Source organism: Coffea eugenioides, chromosome 3, assembly GCF_003713205.1.
Source record: "Coffea eugenioides isolate CCC68of chromosome 3, Ceug_1.0, whole genome shotgun sequence".
NCBI classification, from domain to species: Eukaryota; Viridiplantae; Streptophyta; class Magnoliopsida; order Gentianales; family Rubiaceae; genus Coffea; species Coffea eugenioides.
In genome coordinates this window covers 3,972,131-3,990,158 of record NC_040037.1, presented here as the reverse complement: position 1 = coordinate 3,990,158, position 18,028 = coordinate 3,972,131, and the positions used below count along the sequence as shown (strand labels likewise).

The following is an 18,028-nucleotide window of genomic DNA, read 5'->3' as shown; positions in this document are numbered from 1 at the left end:
TAGTTACAAACTTATAATAATATTATTATTAGTTATATGTATTATATAATGTATATTAATTTATGTAATATAATTAATATTATCAATTATACTAATAATTATACATGTTTACTAATAGAAATTATTAATTAGTTAGACTAAATTTACTAATACATTTATACTAATATATTTAATTAGTGAAAATTTCTTATATCCCATTTACAAAGAGCCAATAACTATCATTTACGATGTGGTTTATAATATATTTATTACATTCTATTCCGAAAGAGTTGACGAACCAAACATCAACTATAGTAATGATACACATTCCAGGTACTTGAACCAAACAAATGTATTGGAATGAATGATTTCATTCCAAACTCAGGATATCCGATTCCGAATCCGAATTCGATTCTGATGTGTGAACCAAACGCCACCTAAGAGGAGGAAGAGGATAGATAGTTGACAAATCATAATGTACAATTGCCATCCCAAAAACAGACGAGTGTTTGGAAGACCTATCCAAACTCACCTAATTCAGGGCAGATTTACAATGGTGCATCAGTAGTTTTTGGATTTTTATGATCTTCTTATTAAATCCTATTAAACTATCCATCAGCAATCAATATCAAACTCCAACATATAACCCATTGGTTGTCTGTTATTTGACATGCAAGATGATGGCGCTCCGGGGATTCGAATGAACTGCATATATTGCCTGTGCAAAAAAGGGATGGCCAGAGCACCCATGATAAGATATGTTGGTGGAATTATAGTTGCTTTCATGAGAAATTATTTGGAAGGCAATCTAAGAGTACTTGCTGGCTAATGCCATCCGGGATGGAAATCTAAGAGTACTTGCAGAGCTCCAAGATGCTGATTTCCTTGTACAGTGAGTGATTCAAACGATTGGTCCAACAAAAATAATGAAAAAAAAAAGAAGTTGAGGGAAATACTTCAACAAAGTGCAGAAAGTGGATCTTTATTCCTAGACATAGATTTTGCAAGCCACTTGCACAACCTCTTTTAAAGCTTTAAGAAATCACACATTTTTTTTCTTCAAAGTTTCTTTTCACTTTCATACAATTGTCTCGTGCAACAGATAAAACTTATTTCGTAGTTTCACAGCATCTTTTGATGATGATTTCACTTGTTACATTGGAAAATGTGTGAAAAGGGCGCACTAGAATGATTAATTAACAAACACAGTGCAATTTTATACATTTGAGAGTACATTTATATCGGCTCCTCCACTAATTTTTTTTTTTTTTGGTGTACATCTAATTATACATCATGTCAAAAGTTGTATATAAATACCCTTGATAACAAGTAGTATATAATTGCATATTTTCTTTACGTTTTTTTCCCTTGGACAAAGCCACAAGTTAATATTTGAGAGTCTTGCAGACCCGTCCCCGTTTTAGTGATGAGTAAAAACTAAAAAGAGGGCCGAAGAGGGCAAAATTGCATCGTTCATTAATTGACAATCTTAGCAGTTAACACTGCCTTTTCACTAATCTTGGCCCTCGGGTAGAAAGACCGTGACCCTATATACAAGTCTTGCACCCAAAATTTCTTTACGCATTTCGCGGAGTGCTTACCGCACCATGCTGATGCGAATTATCTGCTCCAAAATCTTCGCAGGAGTGGAAAGTCTGTTCCTTTGACCACCAGTGACAAAGTAGCTTACGGGATGCTGAAACACTCAAAACTACGTCCGACCCTTTGCATCATCTTTGCTTGCGCATGTCCACAACCAACCATCAGCACTCTCAGAGAGTCTCTTTGGAATTTGCAAGTGAGATTTCAAGAAACCAAAAAAATTGTTGACTCAGGACTTTGCTTTACAAGAATGGCCCTTTTGAATTCTATGAACATACACAAGGTTCATTAAAAGAAGTGAGTTACAGGGAAATGGCAAGTGAGTTTTCATGAAACGAAAAATTGTCGACTCAAGGACTTTTCATCATTACAAGAACGACCCTTTCCAATTCTATGGTCGTATACGAGGTTGCGAGCAAATTGAGTTACTGGGAACCGACTTAGTCGAATTGACTTAACAAGTTCGTCTGAGTCCGGCTCAAGTATAGGGATACTTTGTCCATTGGCTTGTCAAGCCAGTTCTGTACCATATGTTAAATAAACTTTTTTTAATTAATAGTAAAATTACATGTAGGTTTTTCCTACCATTATTATTTCCCAAATAAAATGTTTATTTCACTCATGTTAAAACAAAAAAGCCCCCTGTGATAAACCTAAAACACAGAAAAGCCCCCCATTGTTTCAAAATATACAATACGACCCCTCATGCTTTGAACTAAATTGTAAAGGTGACGGAATTCGTTAAACTTAACGGAAATGAACAAAATGACCAAAATGCCCTGGTATAATAAAGCAAAAGACAACTCAAAAAAATCATTTGTTTTATTCTCTAAATAGAGAGAATTGAGGGTTAAGGGGTAGAATAGGTATATTGGATAAAAATTAGGTATAAAAATTTTTTTTTAAGTTCCAATAAGTCATTTCCATTAAATTTAACGGATTCCGTCACCTTTACAATTTAGTTCAATGTATGAGGTGCCGTGTTGTATATTTTGAAACCATAAGGGGCTTTTCTGTGTATTAGCCTTACCACAGGGGGCTTTTTTGTTTTTTACCAAAAAAAAAAAGATCGGCTTTGTATGGATGGGTAATTATTTCGAAAAAAAATATCGCTTACATCATAAACACATTTTCTAATCCATTTTTTTTATATTTACAATCACTTTTTTATCTCACATACATCACGTCACAAAAAGTGTTACAGTAATTATTCTAAATAATTATTTGGAATAATACTCTATCCATACAATTTTTTATTTTTCTTTGATCTCGATTAGATTTGAACTCAAATTCTTACTGTACATTGAAAGTTCTATCGAATTCAAGCCTGTTAAGTTCGACACATTTACAGTCCTGGTAGGTATATGAACGTTCTAACAACCTAGTATGATGGCCTTTTAATATTCCTCCGTCTTTTCATGGCATTTCTGAGGAGTGAAGCCAAGTCAAACAAAAAGTCAATCATGGGCATCAAATCAAATGGTCCCGATCTTATCCTCAGTGCTGACACTCCAAATGATTCCCCGGAAGGAGCACGACATTTGCCACTCGATTCTTCTCAATGGGTAATCCGTCTTCTTTTCCAAAAGCAAATTTTTTAAATATAATATTATAATAATACATAATAATTTTAAAAATATCTCATTTATATAATATATCAAGTATTTTAAAAAAAAATTCACATATATCTCACAAAACAACTATGGACCGTAAGAAAGCTGCAGTTTCCGAGGTCATTTCCAACTAGTAGTATAAATTCTTGCTGGTGCTTATAAGATTACATCGGAAGGTACATAAGATTAGCCTCTGAATTAAGAGGCCAAAATAATTGACTTTTGGGAGCATTTTATGACTAATATTGGCAGTGAAATGACAACAGGCTTCAAATAGTTTGCATGGGAACTATCGAGTAACCATAGTGACATCGGCAGGAACCAACTGTTATGACTCAAAAACTTAGAAGCTCTAAGGACGTTACATTTGTTTGCAAACAAATTGGGACCGATGAGAAAGTTGGGTGTTTTAGTTAATGCAGATGTCGGTATTAGGTACACAACATCTACCACAAAGGCAGAGAGTTGGCCAACGAAAATCTGGCAACGGCCGTCTTTTTTTTCCCACGTTCCCTACATGCAAAACTGATGTGGGAAATCCATCCTGCTGGTTTTATGTTTATATTCTTAAGAGGCTGAGGCCTTGTTTGGACAGCGTCGAAAAATTACATCATTTTTCGTGATCACATTTTTCAGTTACCTAAACGCGTTTTTGCTGGAAATTGCTTAGAAGACAAGGCTCATTTGAAAGCGGCTCATGTGTTAATTTATTTGTAAAAATCAAATTAGGTTAGAGGATAGAGTCAATAATAATTAATTATGAATGTGTATGCCTTCACTTCAAATGGTACGTTAAGTTTTATATTGAGAATAATAAATTTAATTGGAGGGTGATTTTTGTTTGAACAAAATCAAAGTGACTACGCGCTTGTTCAATCTTTTAATAGACCTCTTAAGGAAAATTATCTCCCAAACAAGAAAAAAAAAATTAAATGAACAAACGAAGATAAAGAAAACGTGGCAGTGAAGAAACCGCGTGGCGCGTCGCACACGTTACAACCGCCTTGTTTTTCCCATTCTAAGTATTAGATTCTTATCCTGGAATAAACACACTACTTGGAATAAACACAGCTCATTAGTATTTGGGATGATTACCAGTAATTTCCAGCTCTTTTCACTCGTCCTTTTCTTTTACGTTTAAAGTCTTGCTCATTACATTTGAAAAGCCAAGGTTCAAATGTATTAGACCTTCGGATTATTAAAGCGAGAAAGAAACAGATGCTTTATGCATGACGGTTCACATCATATGCTTCTGATTCTATAAATACAATCAGCACCGGGTATTGCATCAACCAACACACCCAACTCATGCAACAGGTTTTCTAAAATCTTTTCATGCAGTTAGTCAAATTGGTTGAGATCCTGAACGATTAGCTTTTATCTCGTTCCGTTATCTCCCTCCGATTTCTGAACCTTGTCTTTTATCTTGTGTGAGATTGAAAATCTTAACATTCTTTTTCTTGCCAGCTATCATTGGCTTTCGAAATTATGCCTTCAACAGTTGATGCAAATTTGTCCTGCATTAACCTGGTTGTGCGCCTTAGTAAACTCAACAAAACCAAAAAGAAATGGGGCTCTGCTTTTCTGACCATATATTGTTCAAGGGCCCTCAAAAATGTTCTTAGTCGTAGAAAGAGCAAGATTTCACCAGTACCTTCACACGCAGTTATCATCGATATCGCCGAAGTTCCCCCCAGCCCTTGCAAGGTTGATCAGACAACTCTAACAAAGCTTGTCAAGGAGAAAAGCCTTGGTCAGCTTGACCAATTAGGTGGTATTCAAGGTATAGCTACTTCTCTCAATACTGAAGTTCAGCATGGATTAAATGGTGATGATGCCGAAGATATTTTACGCAGAACTGAAGCTTTTGGTAGCAACACATATCGTAAGCCTCCCAAAAAGGGATTCTTCCATTTTGTTTGGGAAGCTTTTCAAGATCCTACAATTGCCATTCTTTTGGCATGTGCTGCACTATCTCTTAGTTTTGGGATAAAAGAGAATGGTCCGAAAGAAGGATGGTATGATGGTGGAAGTATATTTGTTGCTGTTTTTCTTGTCATTTCTGTTTCAGCTATCAGTAATTTTAGGCAGAACCGGCAATTTGAGAAGCTTTCCAAGGTCAGCAGCAATATCCCAGTTGAAGTTGTGAGAAATGGCAGGAGACGGCAAATTTCAATCTTTGAAATTGTTGTTGGAGATGTTGTTCGCTTGAAGATTGGTGATCAGGTACCTGCTGATGGATTACTCTTGGAGGGGCATTCCTTAAGCATTGATGAGTCAAGCATGACTGGAGAAAGTGATCATCTAGAAGTTAATCAAAACCAGAATCCATTCTTGACTTCTGGTACCAAAGTAGCTGATGGATATGGTCAGATGCTTGTTACTTCTGTTGGAATGAACACAACTTGGGGGGAAATGATGAGCTCTGTTAGCCAGGACTCCAATGAGAAAACTCCACTTCAATCGCGCCTCAATAAGCTAACTTCAGCAATTGGTAAAGTTGGTTTAGCAGTTGCTTTCTTAGTTCTTTTGGTGCTATTAGTTCGCTACTTCACTGGTTATACAAAGGACGCGAATGGAATCAAGGAGTACAATGGCAGCAAAACAAAGGCTGATGATGTGATCAATGCTGTGGTGAAAATTATTGCTGCAGCTGTAACAATTGTAGTTGTTGCAATTCCAGAAGGTTTGCCTCTGGCTGTAACACTTACACTTGCTTACTCGATGAAGAGAATGATGGCTGATCAAGCAATGGTGAGAAAGCTTTCTGCTTGTGAAACAATGGGCTCTGCTACAACCATCTGTACAGACAAAACAGGTACTCTTACTCTAAATAGAATGACAGTAACAAAATTTTGGCTGGGAAAGGAATCAGTAGAGAATGATAGCTACCTTTCTATCTCAACCAATGTTCTTAAATTGCTTCGTGAAGCTGTGAGCCTAAACACAACAGGAAGTGTTTATAGGTCGATTAATTTAGGAACTGAGGGCCTCGAGTTCTCAGGAAGTCCTACTGAGAAAGCAATTCTGTCTTGGGCTGTGATGGAATTAAATATGGACATGGAGAGAGTAAAACAGAATTGCTCCATTCTTCATGTCGAAGCATTCAATTCCCAGAAGAAAAGAAGTGGAGTGTTGATGAAGAAAATGGTGGATAACTCGATTCATGTCCACTGGAAAGGAGCTGCTGAAATGATACTAGCAATGTGCTCGCATTACTACAACCTTGAAGGAGAAGTGACATTGCTTGATCATCTTGAGAGGAAGAAATTTGAAGAAATAATACAGGGCATGGCTGCTAGCAGTCTGAGATGCATTGCATTTGCTCACAAGCAAATAACAGAAGCCAATGATGCCAGTGGAGAAATACAGCAAACATTAGAAGACAGAAACTTGATCCTTTTGGGGATTGTAGGCCTAAAGGATCCCTGTCGCCCCGGTGTGAAGAAAGCTGTGGAAGATTGTCAATATGCTGGTGTGAAGATCAAAATGATCACCGGCGACAATGTCTTCACTGCAAGAGCAATAGCCGCCGAATGTGGAATACTTCAGCCTGATCTTGAGGCTAACGTTGAATTGGTGGTAGAAGGTGTTGAATTTCGCAACTACACAGATGAGGAACGGATGGAAAAAGTTGATAAAATTGTTGTAATGGCGAGATCGTCTCCTTTTGACAAGCATCTCATGGTGAAATGCTTAAAAGAGAAAGGTCATGTTGTAGCGGTGACTGGAGATGGAACAAACGACGCGCCAGCATTGAAAGAAGCTGATATAGGACTTTCTATGGGGATTCAAGGCACTGAAGTCGCCAAGGAGAGTTCAGATATTGTCATTTTGGATGACAATTTTGCTTCTGTTGCCACAGTGCTTACATGGGGAAGGTGTGTATACAGCAATATCCAGAAATTTATTCAGTTCCAACTCACGGTGAATGTGGCAGCTCTAGTGATCAACTTTGTAGCAGCAATTTCAGCTGGAGAAGTACCATTAACAGCAGTTCAACTCTTGTGGGTAAATCTCATCATGGATACTCTTGGAGCCTTAGCACTAGCAACAGAAAGACCAACAAAGGATCTCATGGACAAGCCTCCAGTGGGGCGTACTGAATCCCTCATCACCAACATCATGTGGAGGAACTTAATGTCTCAAGCCTTGTATCAGATAACAGTTTTGCTGACATTACAGTTCAAAGGAAAATCAATCTTTGGTGTTAGCGAAAAGGTAAACGCTACGTTGATCTTCAACACTTTTGTTCTTTGCCAAGTGTTCAATGAGTTCAACGCAAGGAAACTTGAGAGTAAGAATGTGTTTGAGGGGATACACAGGAACAAGTTGTTCTTGGGAATTATTGGAGTAACAATTATTCTTCAAGTGGTGATGGTGGAGTTTTTGAAGAGGTTTGCTAATACAGAAAGGTTGAATTGGGGGCAATGGGGAGCTTGTATAGGAATCGCAGCTGCATCCTGGCCAATTGGCTGGATTGTTAAGTGCATGCCTGTTCCGGACAGACCAGTGTTCAGTTATCTCAAGTGGAAGAACTTCTGTTGAAATATGTCAACTTTTCCTACAAAATTTACTAGATTATATTTAGGTTCAGAATAATTATGCTCCGTTTGGATTAACTATTTTTTGGGGTGTTTTTGAAAATTTTATTGTAGCAGTATATATGAAAAATTTTTATAATAAAATTTTTTTGAAATATTTGATATATTGTATGGATGAGATGTTTTTTGAGTTATTGTGTATTATTGTAGCATTATATTTAAAAAACTTATTTTAAAAAAATGGCCAATCCAAACGGAGCGTAACTAGTTAGCAGAAGAATAAGAATATTTATTAATCAAAAAATCATATTGATTTGTTATTAAATATTTTAGCTAAGATTTGCATGTTATCAAGTAGTTTTTGTTGAGATTTTTAGGATAATATGATATTTTGTTAGTTTACTACTTGTAATCATTATAAATTGTAACTTGATGAATGAATAACATAAGTTCATTTTAAGATTCAATACAAGTCTCTTATAAGCTTTTTTTGCAAAAAAAAAAAAAAAACCAACAACTTCAAATGCATGTATAATGGAGTAGTGTGCTCAAAGTTTCGTTTTAATATCTTCTGTAGTTTGCTTCTGTAATGTACTTTTGTGGTAAATTCTTGCTGAGTTCAATATTTACACTTACCAATAAATCAAACAACTTCTACTATTTGTTATTAGGAAAACAGCAATATCACAAAGTTTCGTAGTAGTTTATGCTGATTTGTTAGTTTAGAAAATGATTAGACTCCACCATAACATTGGGATACATATTACAAATTCTTGCTTCTTGAGCTATTCGCAATATTCATAAGCAAACTCATGATTTTCTGCTAATGAATATAAAGAATAGCCAAGATCCATAAAGTCTAATTGACGAATTTGGGCCCAACGTGGTTCAATGACTTAGACAAATCATTTTGGACGTCTAAAGACTGAGATGTTTCTCAAACCCAAGCCCATTGATATGTAGCCAAGAAGAAGTAGCCACCACGTGATAACAGAATTTGAAGGAACAATACGACTTTAAGACAAAAATGGTAAAATTAAAGGATAAATGTTTTGTACACGGTCACTATTATCTTGGCGGATTTAGATGCATGTTACATATATAAAATTTGATATTTAAATTCAATTGAGATAATGTGACATGTATCTAAACCTGTAAATGTATAAATTGACAGTGTTGGAAAGATTGATCCAAAATTAAAACTTATAATGGGCAAATTGAAGTTCCATAACTTAGTTGAACTGGCTATGCAATTTATGTATGCTAGTAGTATATGTTAAGGGAGATAAAAGAACAAGGAAACTGTGTATAATTGGGCTAAACAACTTTCAAGATTTTTCTCAAGATTTCTCAACAAAGAATTTTGTTTGGATTGAGCATTATTTCCCCAATTTTATTTGCTTACATCATCATTACAATTTCCAATACACCTTTTTATCTTCCCAATTTCCTTTTTATCTCACATACATCACATCACAAAAAGTGCTACAGTAGAAATATCCCAAATAACTTACAATCCAAACAACATGTGAGACTTGATTTCTATCAAGTATTCATATTGTCTAAAAATTAGATGAAAGTAATTTTAAATTACATTACTTTATATATCCCATGAATATTGAAGGGAAAGTAAGGTTATTTTTGAGATTATTTTCAAGTTAAACTATTATTTACTTTGGCTTAAATTACGCTGTGTTTGAAAAAAGAACATTTTGGGTAGCAATTTAAAAATGCAAAAAATATAAGAGCATGTAGAATCAGTATATGAGAAACTATTAAAGTCAAGACCAATTTCGTAAATCATGAATATAATTGATGAATTAAAGTCAGTGAGAGAGAGAGAGAGAGAGAGAGAAGAAGAAGAAGAAGAAGAAGAGAAGTAATTGAGAGAAATTAGAGTTGATTGATTGAGGATAATCTTAGCATTTGAGAAAAATTTGCTCCGAAATATCGCCAACCCATGTTATGATTGTATGATATAATTATTAGGGAAAATGATCGGTTTCATCCTTCACATTTTACAAAAATATTCTTTTCGTCCCTCACTTTTAAAACGAAGCAATTTCGTCCTTCACATTTAAAAACTGAAGTTCTTACATCCCTGAACCCAAATTTCAATCTAAATCAAACCACCAATTAACCTGATTACAAATTTTGGGGTGTAATTGGTAGATTACTTGATTACCTCTACTTGATATTTATGTAAAATTTAATGAACCCAAAAAGAAAAAATAAAAAATTATAACATAAAAAAGAAAGATTAATCTTTCCTACATCATCATTGTATACACTGATAGTTTTATAGTACCGCCAATATCATTTCAATTTAAATTTAAACACCAAAATTTATATTTATGATACACATCTAGATTCGCAAGCGGATATACTATCGGTGCATGAAAAGATTTTCGCAAAGCGAAATATACTATCCGGTGCATTGAAAAGATTACCACAAAAAAAAAAAACTCTACTATTCCAAAACAAAGAATGTACCTTTTTTATGTTATAATTTTTATTTTTTTGGTTTAATAAATGTCATGTGAATATGATGAAATTGACCGAGTGATCTATCAATTTTATTTCTGAAATTTATTACTGGGTTATTGAATGGTTTGATTCAGATTGAAAATTAGGTTAAGGGATGTAATAGTTTTAATTTTTAAATGCCAGGGACGAATTTGCTTCATTATAAAAGTGAGGGATGAAAAGAATATTTTTGCGAAATGTGAAGGATGAAACATGTCATTTTCCCTAATTATTATAAGAGACTACATGTAACCCGTAACTTCTAATTTCTCACATGAATATTGTTATCAATATGAATACTTGATAGAAATCAAGTCTCACATGAATATTGTTAACCTTTAAGAATGAGAAACATGTAAATTTCCCCTGCCAGCATCTCGTTCGGCTACTTTTGCCTGGTGGGTTGGTTTTTCTCGAACAAATTTGCTGGAAATTCAGTACGAAATGATCCTACACTTTATGTAGAATAAATTTTTTGTATCGACACCATAGATGAATTGAAATTAACATGAGATGAAGCAAATTTGGATGAGACAGCAGCATGCATTGACATGATAAGCATAGGTGGAAAACAAGTCAAATTTCCTCGTACGTTTCAAGCAGGGTCCAAGGAAATGGAAAGGAAATTCCATTCGAGCCAAGAAAACTTGTGCAAAAAGGAAACTAGAGCTAGGGAAGGGTTCTGTTACCTCAGCGTAATTCCTAGGAAACTTCTGTATTCAATCCGCAATTGAAGGCATTTTTTTAAAACTTTTTCCGTAAACACACTTTTCAATCACTTTTTTACTTCTCATATAACAGTGACGGAGCCAAAACTTTTTTCTAGGGGGCCAAAATTTTTCCTAACAAAATTATCTTAATGTGTTATGTTCAAAATAATTTTCATCTATTTAAATATATGATATCTGAAAATCAAAATAATTTTCATCTATTCAAATATATGACATCTAAAAACATCAAATGTTAACATTAATTATAAAGGTATTTTTCTATTTTATAATATACAACATAGTCATAACAAAAATTAAGACAAGAAATAACATTTGATTAAATATTTTATAACATCACAAACCACCCAAGTTGCACATTATGATAAGATGCTCCAATACGTCACCTATGCAATATATATATATATAACTATGTAATATAAAACTGACTACTTTCATAGAAATAAATTCATCTATGATTAAATCAATGCTAAATTTTTCAATAACTTTCTTTTCTATGTAAACAATTAGGCAATCTTTCAATAAATTATCTTTGAGCTTATTTCGGAGCTTTTGTCTTGACTATCTTCATAATCAGAAATGCACATTCTGTAGTTGCAGTTGATATAGGAATAGGAGTGAGAACAAGTCTAATCAATTGGACTAAGTTGTATATATATATACCAATAAAGTGCTTATTTTTGTTTTAACCCATTGATAATTATGTATTAGGTCATTTTATTATAATATATCAAATTGGGTCAATTTACTATGGATCATAAAATCATATATTTAGGCTTTGAAAATTTCATAATAGAAACTAACATTGTAAAAAATTAAGGGGGTCAACTTTGTTTTACACATATATTTCGATATTATTAATTAAAATTTTCAAAACTTAGAGGGGGGCTATGACCCCCCTCGGCACCCCTTGGCTCCGTCATTGACATACATCAGATCACTTTGATACAATTTTCAATAAAAACTTCAAAAAATAGCATTCTAAATGGCCCTAAACATATGACAGAGTTGTGATCTCAGACTTAACAAAAGCTGCCAAATTGTTTAAAGATAGTCAAAAAGATAGCTTTGCATCCAAATTGTAATATGAGTCGTGTGTGTGTGTATATATATATATATAATTTTTTTTTTGGGCCAATCAAAGTTGTGAAACTTTTTAAGAATCCTTGCTACTGCGACAGCTCCTACACGAATTCATCAAAGGCCAGTCGACAGCTATATTTGAAGAAGTCGTAATTAAGTTGCTACACATTCAAAGAAGTCATATTACAGTGCCTAATGATTCCAAGATGATTGGTCCCATTATGAGCAAGTAATTCCTTCGAGGCATCGGCAAAAATTACTTTAGTGCAAGAATTTGCAGCATTGTCATCCAGGAAGAAAAGAGGTCATTCACTACTACTTTTATTGTTGTCGTTGTTGTTTAAGGAAAATTTTGAACCTTATAAGGGGAGCAAAGAAAGTAAAAAAGAATTGAATTTTGCGAACAAGGAAAGGGATTTTTTTTCTGTAACAAATAAAAAGCTTGAAAGTTAGTAATGCCACCTTAATTACATAGTATGTTAATCAACCAGCAGAATTATACAGAGACTTCCGTATGTTGAGGCATGCAGATCCATGATGCATGACTCGTAGAAGCTGACGCTATATATATAGTGATGTTGTGACGAGGGGTATCGTACAAAGACAGCGACTTTTCTGCTGACGATGAAAACATAATAAGATTGGTGAAATCATTAATGTCTTATCCCCATAACAACTGCCAGGAACCAAAACTCAGGTTGACAAATAGCTACAGAACAGAAGAGAGAAGCCAAAAGAGACGATCACTAATTTGCTACATAAAAAATATATATACGAGGGAATGGACGAAACTTCGTCCATGTTTCCTCCTCAGTGGTGGTGATCAAACACGGTAAATTCGAAGGAAAGTGCTATTTCCTCTCTATCTCAAATATGTATAAATACAGGCAGTGACATCAATCTGATACTCAAGAATAAACTGACAACGTTCAAAACTACCTCTTTTTGTCCCCCACAAAAAAAAAAAAAAATCAATAATGAGCGACACTTCAGAAGCAAGTTTCAATGCTGTCGAGTCGCCACTACTTCCCACTCGAGCCCAGAAGAGGTGCCAAGTCCAGAAGAGGTGGCGAGTCATATCTATCACCGTCCGGAGCATCAGACGCTTCTCTTCTGTAAAAGAGGAAGTAGTAGTCAACGACGGAGTAGAGTTGACACCCATAGTTTTCGATGCCCAGAAGAGGTTGCGGGCATTTTGGACAACGCTCTATAGCATCAATGCCTTCTGTCGAGCAAAAGATATTGCACCTGGGAACCAAAGCGGGCTGTTGGACAATCCTTTACCATCTCCGTTTGATACAGTTATCGATGTTATGCCAGAACGCTTATCTGAGCCTACTCCCGTGAAAAAAATTGTTACACCAGAATGCCTATCTGAGCTTGCCCGCCACAAAAACATCGAGCAGCTTCATCAGCTTGGAGGCGTTCCAGGAGTTGCCTCATATCTCAAATCCGATGCTGAAAGCGGTATCCAAGGTGATGATGAGGAAATTGCACGTAGGCGCCATAACTTTGGTTCAAACACTATCCAGAAGCCAACTCCAAAAACTTTACCCATTGTGCTTGAGACCGTCAGAGATCCCATCATTATTATCCTACTTGTCTGTGCAACACTTTCAGTCTGTTTTGGTATAACACGTCATGGGCGGAGAGGATGGTCTGATGGGGGAAGCATATTTGTCGCTGTCATTCTTGTGATCATGGTGACTGCCACGAGTAACCTCTGGCCAAGAAGACAATTCTTTAAGCTATGGAAAGCTCGTGACAAATTCTCAGTCTCCGTCATCAGAAATGGGCAACAGATGCGCATCTCAGTGTTTGAAGCCGTTGTTGGGGATATTATTTGTTTGAAGACTGGAGACCAAGTTCCTGCTGATGGCTTATTCATAGATGGGAACCCTTTACAGGTGAACGAGTCATGCATCGCAGCTTGGAGGGAATCAGTCGAAATCAATGAAAGCTGTAATCCATTCTTTCTCTCTGGCACGAAGGTGATCAACGGTTCTGCTCGAATGCTTGTGACTGCAGTCGGCATCAACACAGAATGGGGGAAGATGCTGAGCTCAAAAAGCTATGATATTGAGGAAAGAACTCCATTACAAAGGAAGCTACGTGAGCTGACGATACAAATATCTAAAGTCGGTTTAATGGTTGCTTCCTTGGTGCTGGTAGTACTGCTTGTTCGTTACTTTGTCGGGAATATGCGGAATGAGGATGGAAAATCAGACTTCACTGCAGGGAAGACAAATATCCATGAAGTCTGCAATGATCTGATAGGGATCCTAGCCACCCCAGTTGCTATTGCTGCAACTGCCATCCCTGAAGGTTTGCTCCTAGCTGTCATGATAACCATTGCTTACTCAACCAACAGGATGGCATCTCAAAAGGCACTAGTAAGAAATCTTTCAGCCTGTGAAGCAGTTGGTTCCGCAGATGTAATCTGCACAGATGAAAGAGGAAGTCTTACCTTGAATCATCTGATAGTAAGCCAATTTTGTTTCGACAACAAGCTTCTCAATGCAGGAACTTCCTCAATCATCCCAAGAAATGTTCTTGGACTGCTCCGTGAAGGTATGCTTTTAAGAAGCACTGAAGCCTCATCAGGATCTCCCATTGAACTTTTTGAGAGTCAAGTTCACAGTACAATTCAGGCGTGGAGTGTCCAAGATATGGGAGTCAATGTTGAACAAGTTCGAGCAAATTGTGCCGTTCACAGTCCAGAAAGCTTCAATTCTGAGAACACTCAAAGTAGCATATGGATCAAGAGGAATACCAGTGATACTATTCATGTGCACCAGAAAGGCCAACCAAAAATCATACTGGCCACGTGCTCGCAATATTATGATGAAGATGGGATCGTCCAACCTATGTCTATTGATGCAAAAAGAAACTTGGAGCAAATATTTCAGAAGATGAAGTCTAATGGTCTCAGTTGCGTAGCTTTTGCACATAAAGAAGTGTCAGAAGAACATAGTGATGAAAACTCAGCTTTCATAGGGTGCCTAGGCTTGAAATGCCCATGTCGGCCAGAGGTACAAAAGGCTGTGATGGACTGCCGGGAAGCAGAAGTGGACATCAAACTGGTCACAAGAAATGATCTTCCCACTGCTAGAGCCATAGCCATTGAATGTGGTATTATTGATCCAACTCAAGATGAGACAACAGGAGAATTAGTGGACCGTCAAAGCTTGCAAAGTAATGCAGAAACAGAGATAAAAGAGAAATGTGGCACAATCCGTGTGATGGCACGAGCTTCTACTTTGGATAAACTTCACATGGTCCAAGGCTTGAAAGAGAGAGGCCACGTCGTTGCAGTTACTGGACATAGCATAGGGGACGCAACTGTGCTAAGGGAAGCTGATGCAGGTCTCTCTCTGGGAATTCAAGGGACTAGCCAAGCAAAGGAGAACTCGGATATTATCATTTTGGATGATAATTTTGTTTCTGTAGCCAGAGTATTGAGGTGGGGTAGAGGTATGTATCACAAAATCCAGATGTACGCACAGTTCCAACTTTCTGTTAGCATTGCTTGTCTTGTGATAGACTTCGTAACAGCAGTTTCTGCTAAAGAACCTCCAACTATCAATATTGTTGCAGCCATTTCATCAGGTAAAGTCCCATATGCAGCATTTCAAGTACTATGGGTGAAGTTGATAGTTGGTGCATTGGCTGCGCTTGCTATCACCATTGAGGAACCACCAGAAGAGCTCAGACAATTGCCACCAGTCAACCAGAAGCGTCCATTTATAACCAGCATCATGTGGAAGAATATAGTGGGACAAGCTGTCTATCCTATCATTGTTCTCCTGACCATACAGTTCAAAGGTCAATCAACCTTCAACCTGGATGCCAAAATAAAGGACACCATGATCTTCAACATCCTTGTTCTCTGGGAGATCTTTGTCATATTCAACACGAAAAGAGTTGAAGGAAACTTCTTCAAAGGGATACATAAAAGGAAAATGTTTTGGGGTGTAATCCTAGCGATAATTCTACTGCAGGTATTGATTGGTAACTGTTAAAGGGAGTTAGCAGATACAAAGGCAACTGTCTTGGAAGCAATGGATTGTATGCCATTGGAATTGCCTGTCCTAGCTTGGGCCAATTGGGTGGCTAGTCGAGAGGAGATAAAATATCCATTTTCTTCTTCACATTTATAAGCTGCTGGAGTAAAAACTCATATGGGCCCATCTGATAAGTATTTATTAGCAAATTAATCTTCTGTAATTCAACTGTTAGGTCTGATGCTAATCGTGAAAATTTTTCTTGCTATCGTTGCTTATCTTTAGTATCCCTACGGTACGAAAGATCATAGTGGCTTAAGACCTACGTATCATCTTAACCGAACCCTTTGCAGTTTTTTATCACTGAGAAAAATAATCAGAACAAATTTCATGTAATGTCTGATATTTTTCATTTCTCATGCTCAATAATTGACGCTTTTACAGAATCAATCACACGATTGACATAAGGTTTGCCTGTGTAAGTCTCTTACATAATGTTTTACTAGAGGGTGCTGTGGATTACACAGTAAACTGATAATAAGTTAATGCATGTGGTGCATCATAGAGCACAGAGCAGTGGTCTAAGTGCTGAAGAGAGGAAAACCAATTCCTCAACGATCTAAGTTAACCTCCCAGATTGCATAAGTCATAAAATATCAGATGAAAGGATGAAAATAGTTTAAATATATAGCGCTTGCTCATATTTCTTTGCTTTATACGGGACTGTAGAATATAGGAACAATGCTTGAACACTAATCAAGTTGTCCTCCAACGAAATCTTATAACGGACATAAGAAGGTTGGGTTAAAATGGACAATATAATATAGAACTTAAAAGAACTGAATTGCAAAAGAAAGTAAAGGGCTACAATTTATACACAGAAGCAGATGAGACAGGGGGCTCAGATATGTGCGTCAAATAAGTGGGCAGAACAGGAAGATCATCGAATAGATACTGGCTGAAAGTGAAAACGATAATCAGGAACCTTACAGCTTAGAACTCAAAACATGGTAAATTTTTAATATCATATAAGCCTGCAGTTGTGATTCATAATTCCTATGGCAATCATGAGATTCTACTAAGGTTTTCCAACATCATCTTTCGCTTTTAGACATTTTGACATACCTTAATTGTGATCTTTATTCATTTTATTGACCAGTAGGTTTGAACTGTTTAGAACCAAGTTAACCAAGGTCTTCTATATTAAGGTAAAGACAGCCTGCGTCATTCAGTATCTTCTATATACCATTTTCATGAAGAAATTTGAACTCTTGGTGAATTCCGTTTCTTCTTTGGCTTTAACATGTGGAAACCTCACCTTTTCTTCATACATATCTAGGATTGATGTAACTTATTTGCTGACAGCAGAATCAGAGAAAAATGCCCTGCTGATGCTCCTCACAGAAAGCTTAAGAGGAACATAGGATGGATTGTAAACAAGTATCATATAAGGACAATTTGCTCCGTGCCATCTTATTGAAAAACCTATCCAAACTCACCTAGTTCAGGGCAGATTTAGAGTCAGGCACCAGATTCAGAGTCAGGCACCAGATTCAATTTGTAACGAAGACTGGTGAAGAAGTTAAACTGCCGTTGCAGTTGAAAACCATAAACGTCTAATCCGTCTAGTTCCACGGATTCATTAATTGATCTATGATCTTATTACCTAGACTAGATTACATACTGGTTATAAGAGAACCAAGTTCACAAGACACAAGTTCAAAGGTGCAGCCAACGTTTAACAGCCGTCCAATCCAACAAAATGTGCAAAAACCCAATTCATTCTCCTAAATTGATTTGGTTAACATGACAGCCTATGTATCGGAAAATATTCAAAAAAAAAATGCTGTAATGGAGCATAGATTGTTGACTAAGATAATTATCCTCAGTAAGTGAGGTTGTCCTATATCTAGCTGAATAGAAACATAACAGGGAAGTTTCAAAATCCG

General features: G+C 36.3%; 2 protein-coding genes across 2 annotated transcripts; both read left to right on the top strand.

The window, feature by feature from the left end:
• Positions 1–4,674: 4,674 nt before the first annotated feature.
• On the top strand, positions 4,675–7,841 carry LOC113764715 (putative calcium-transporting ATPase 13, plasma membrane-type). Its single transcript, XM_027308686.1, has one exon. It carries the CDS (start codon positions 4,683–4,685, stop codon positions 7,740–7,742), a length of 3,060 nt encoding a protein of 1,019 aa, XP_027164487.1. The 5' UTR covers positions 4,675–4,682; the 3' UTR covers positions 7,743–7,841.
• A 5,211-nt stretch (positions 7,842–13,052) lies between these two features.
• On the top strand, positions 13,053–16,097 carry LOC113765013 (calcium-transporting ATPase 12, plasma membrane-type-like). Its single transcript, XM_027309065.1, has one exon. It carries the CDS (start codon positions 13,053–13,055, stop codon positions 16,095–16,097), a length of 3,045 nt encoding a protein of 1,014 aa, XP_027164866.1.
• The last annotated feature ends 1,931 nt before the right edge of the window (positions 16,098–18,028 follow it).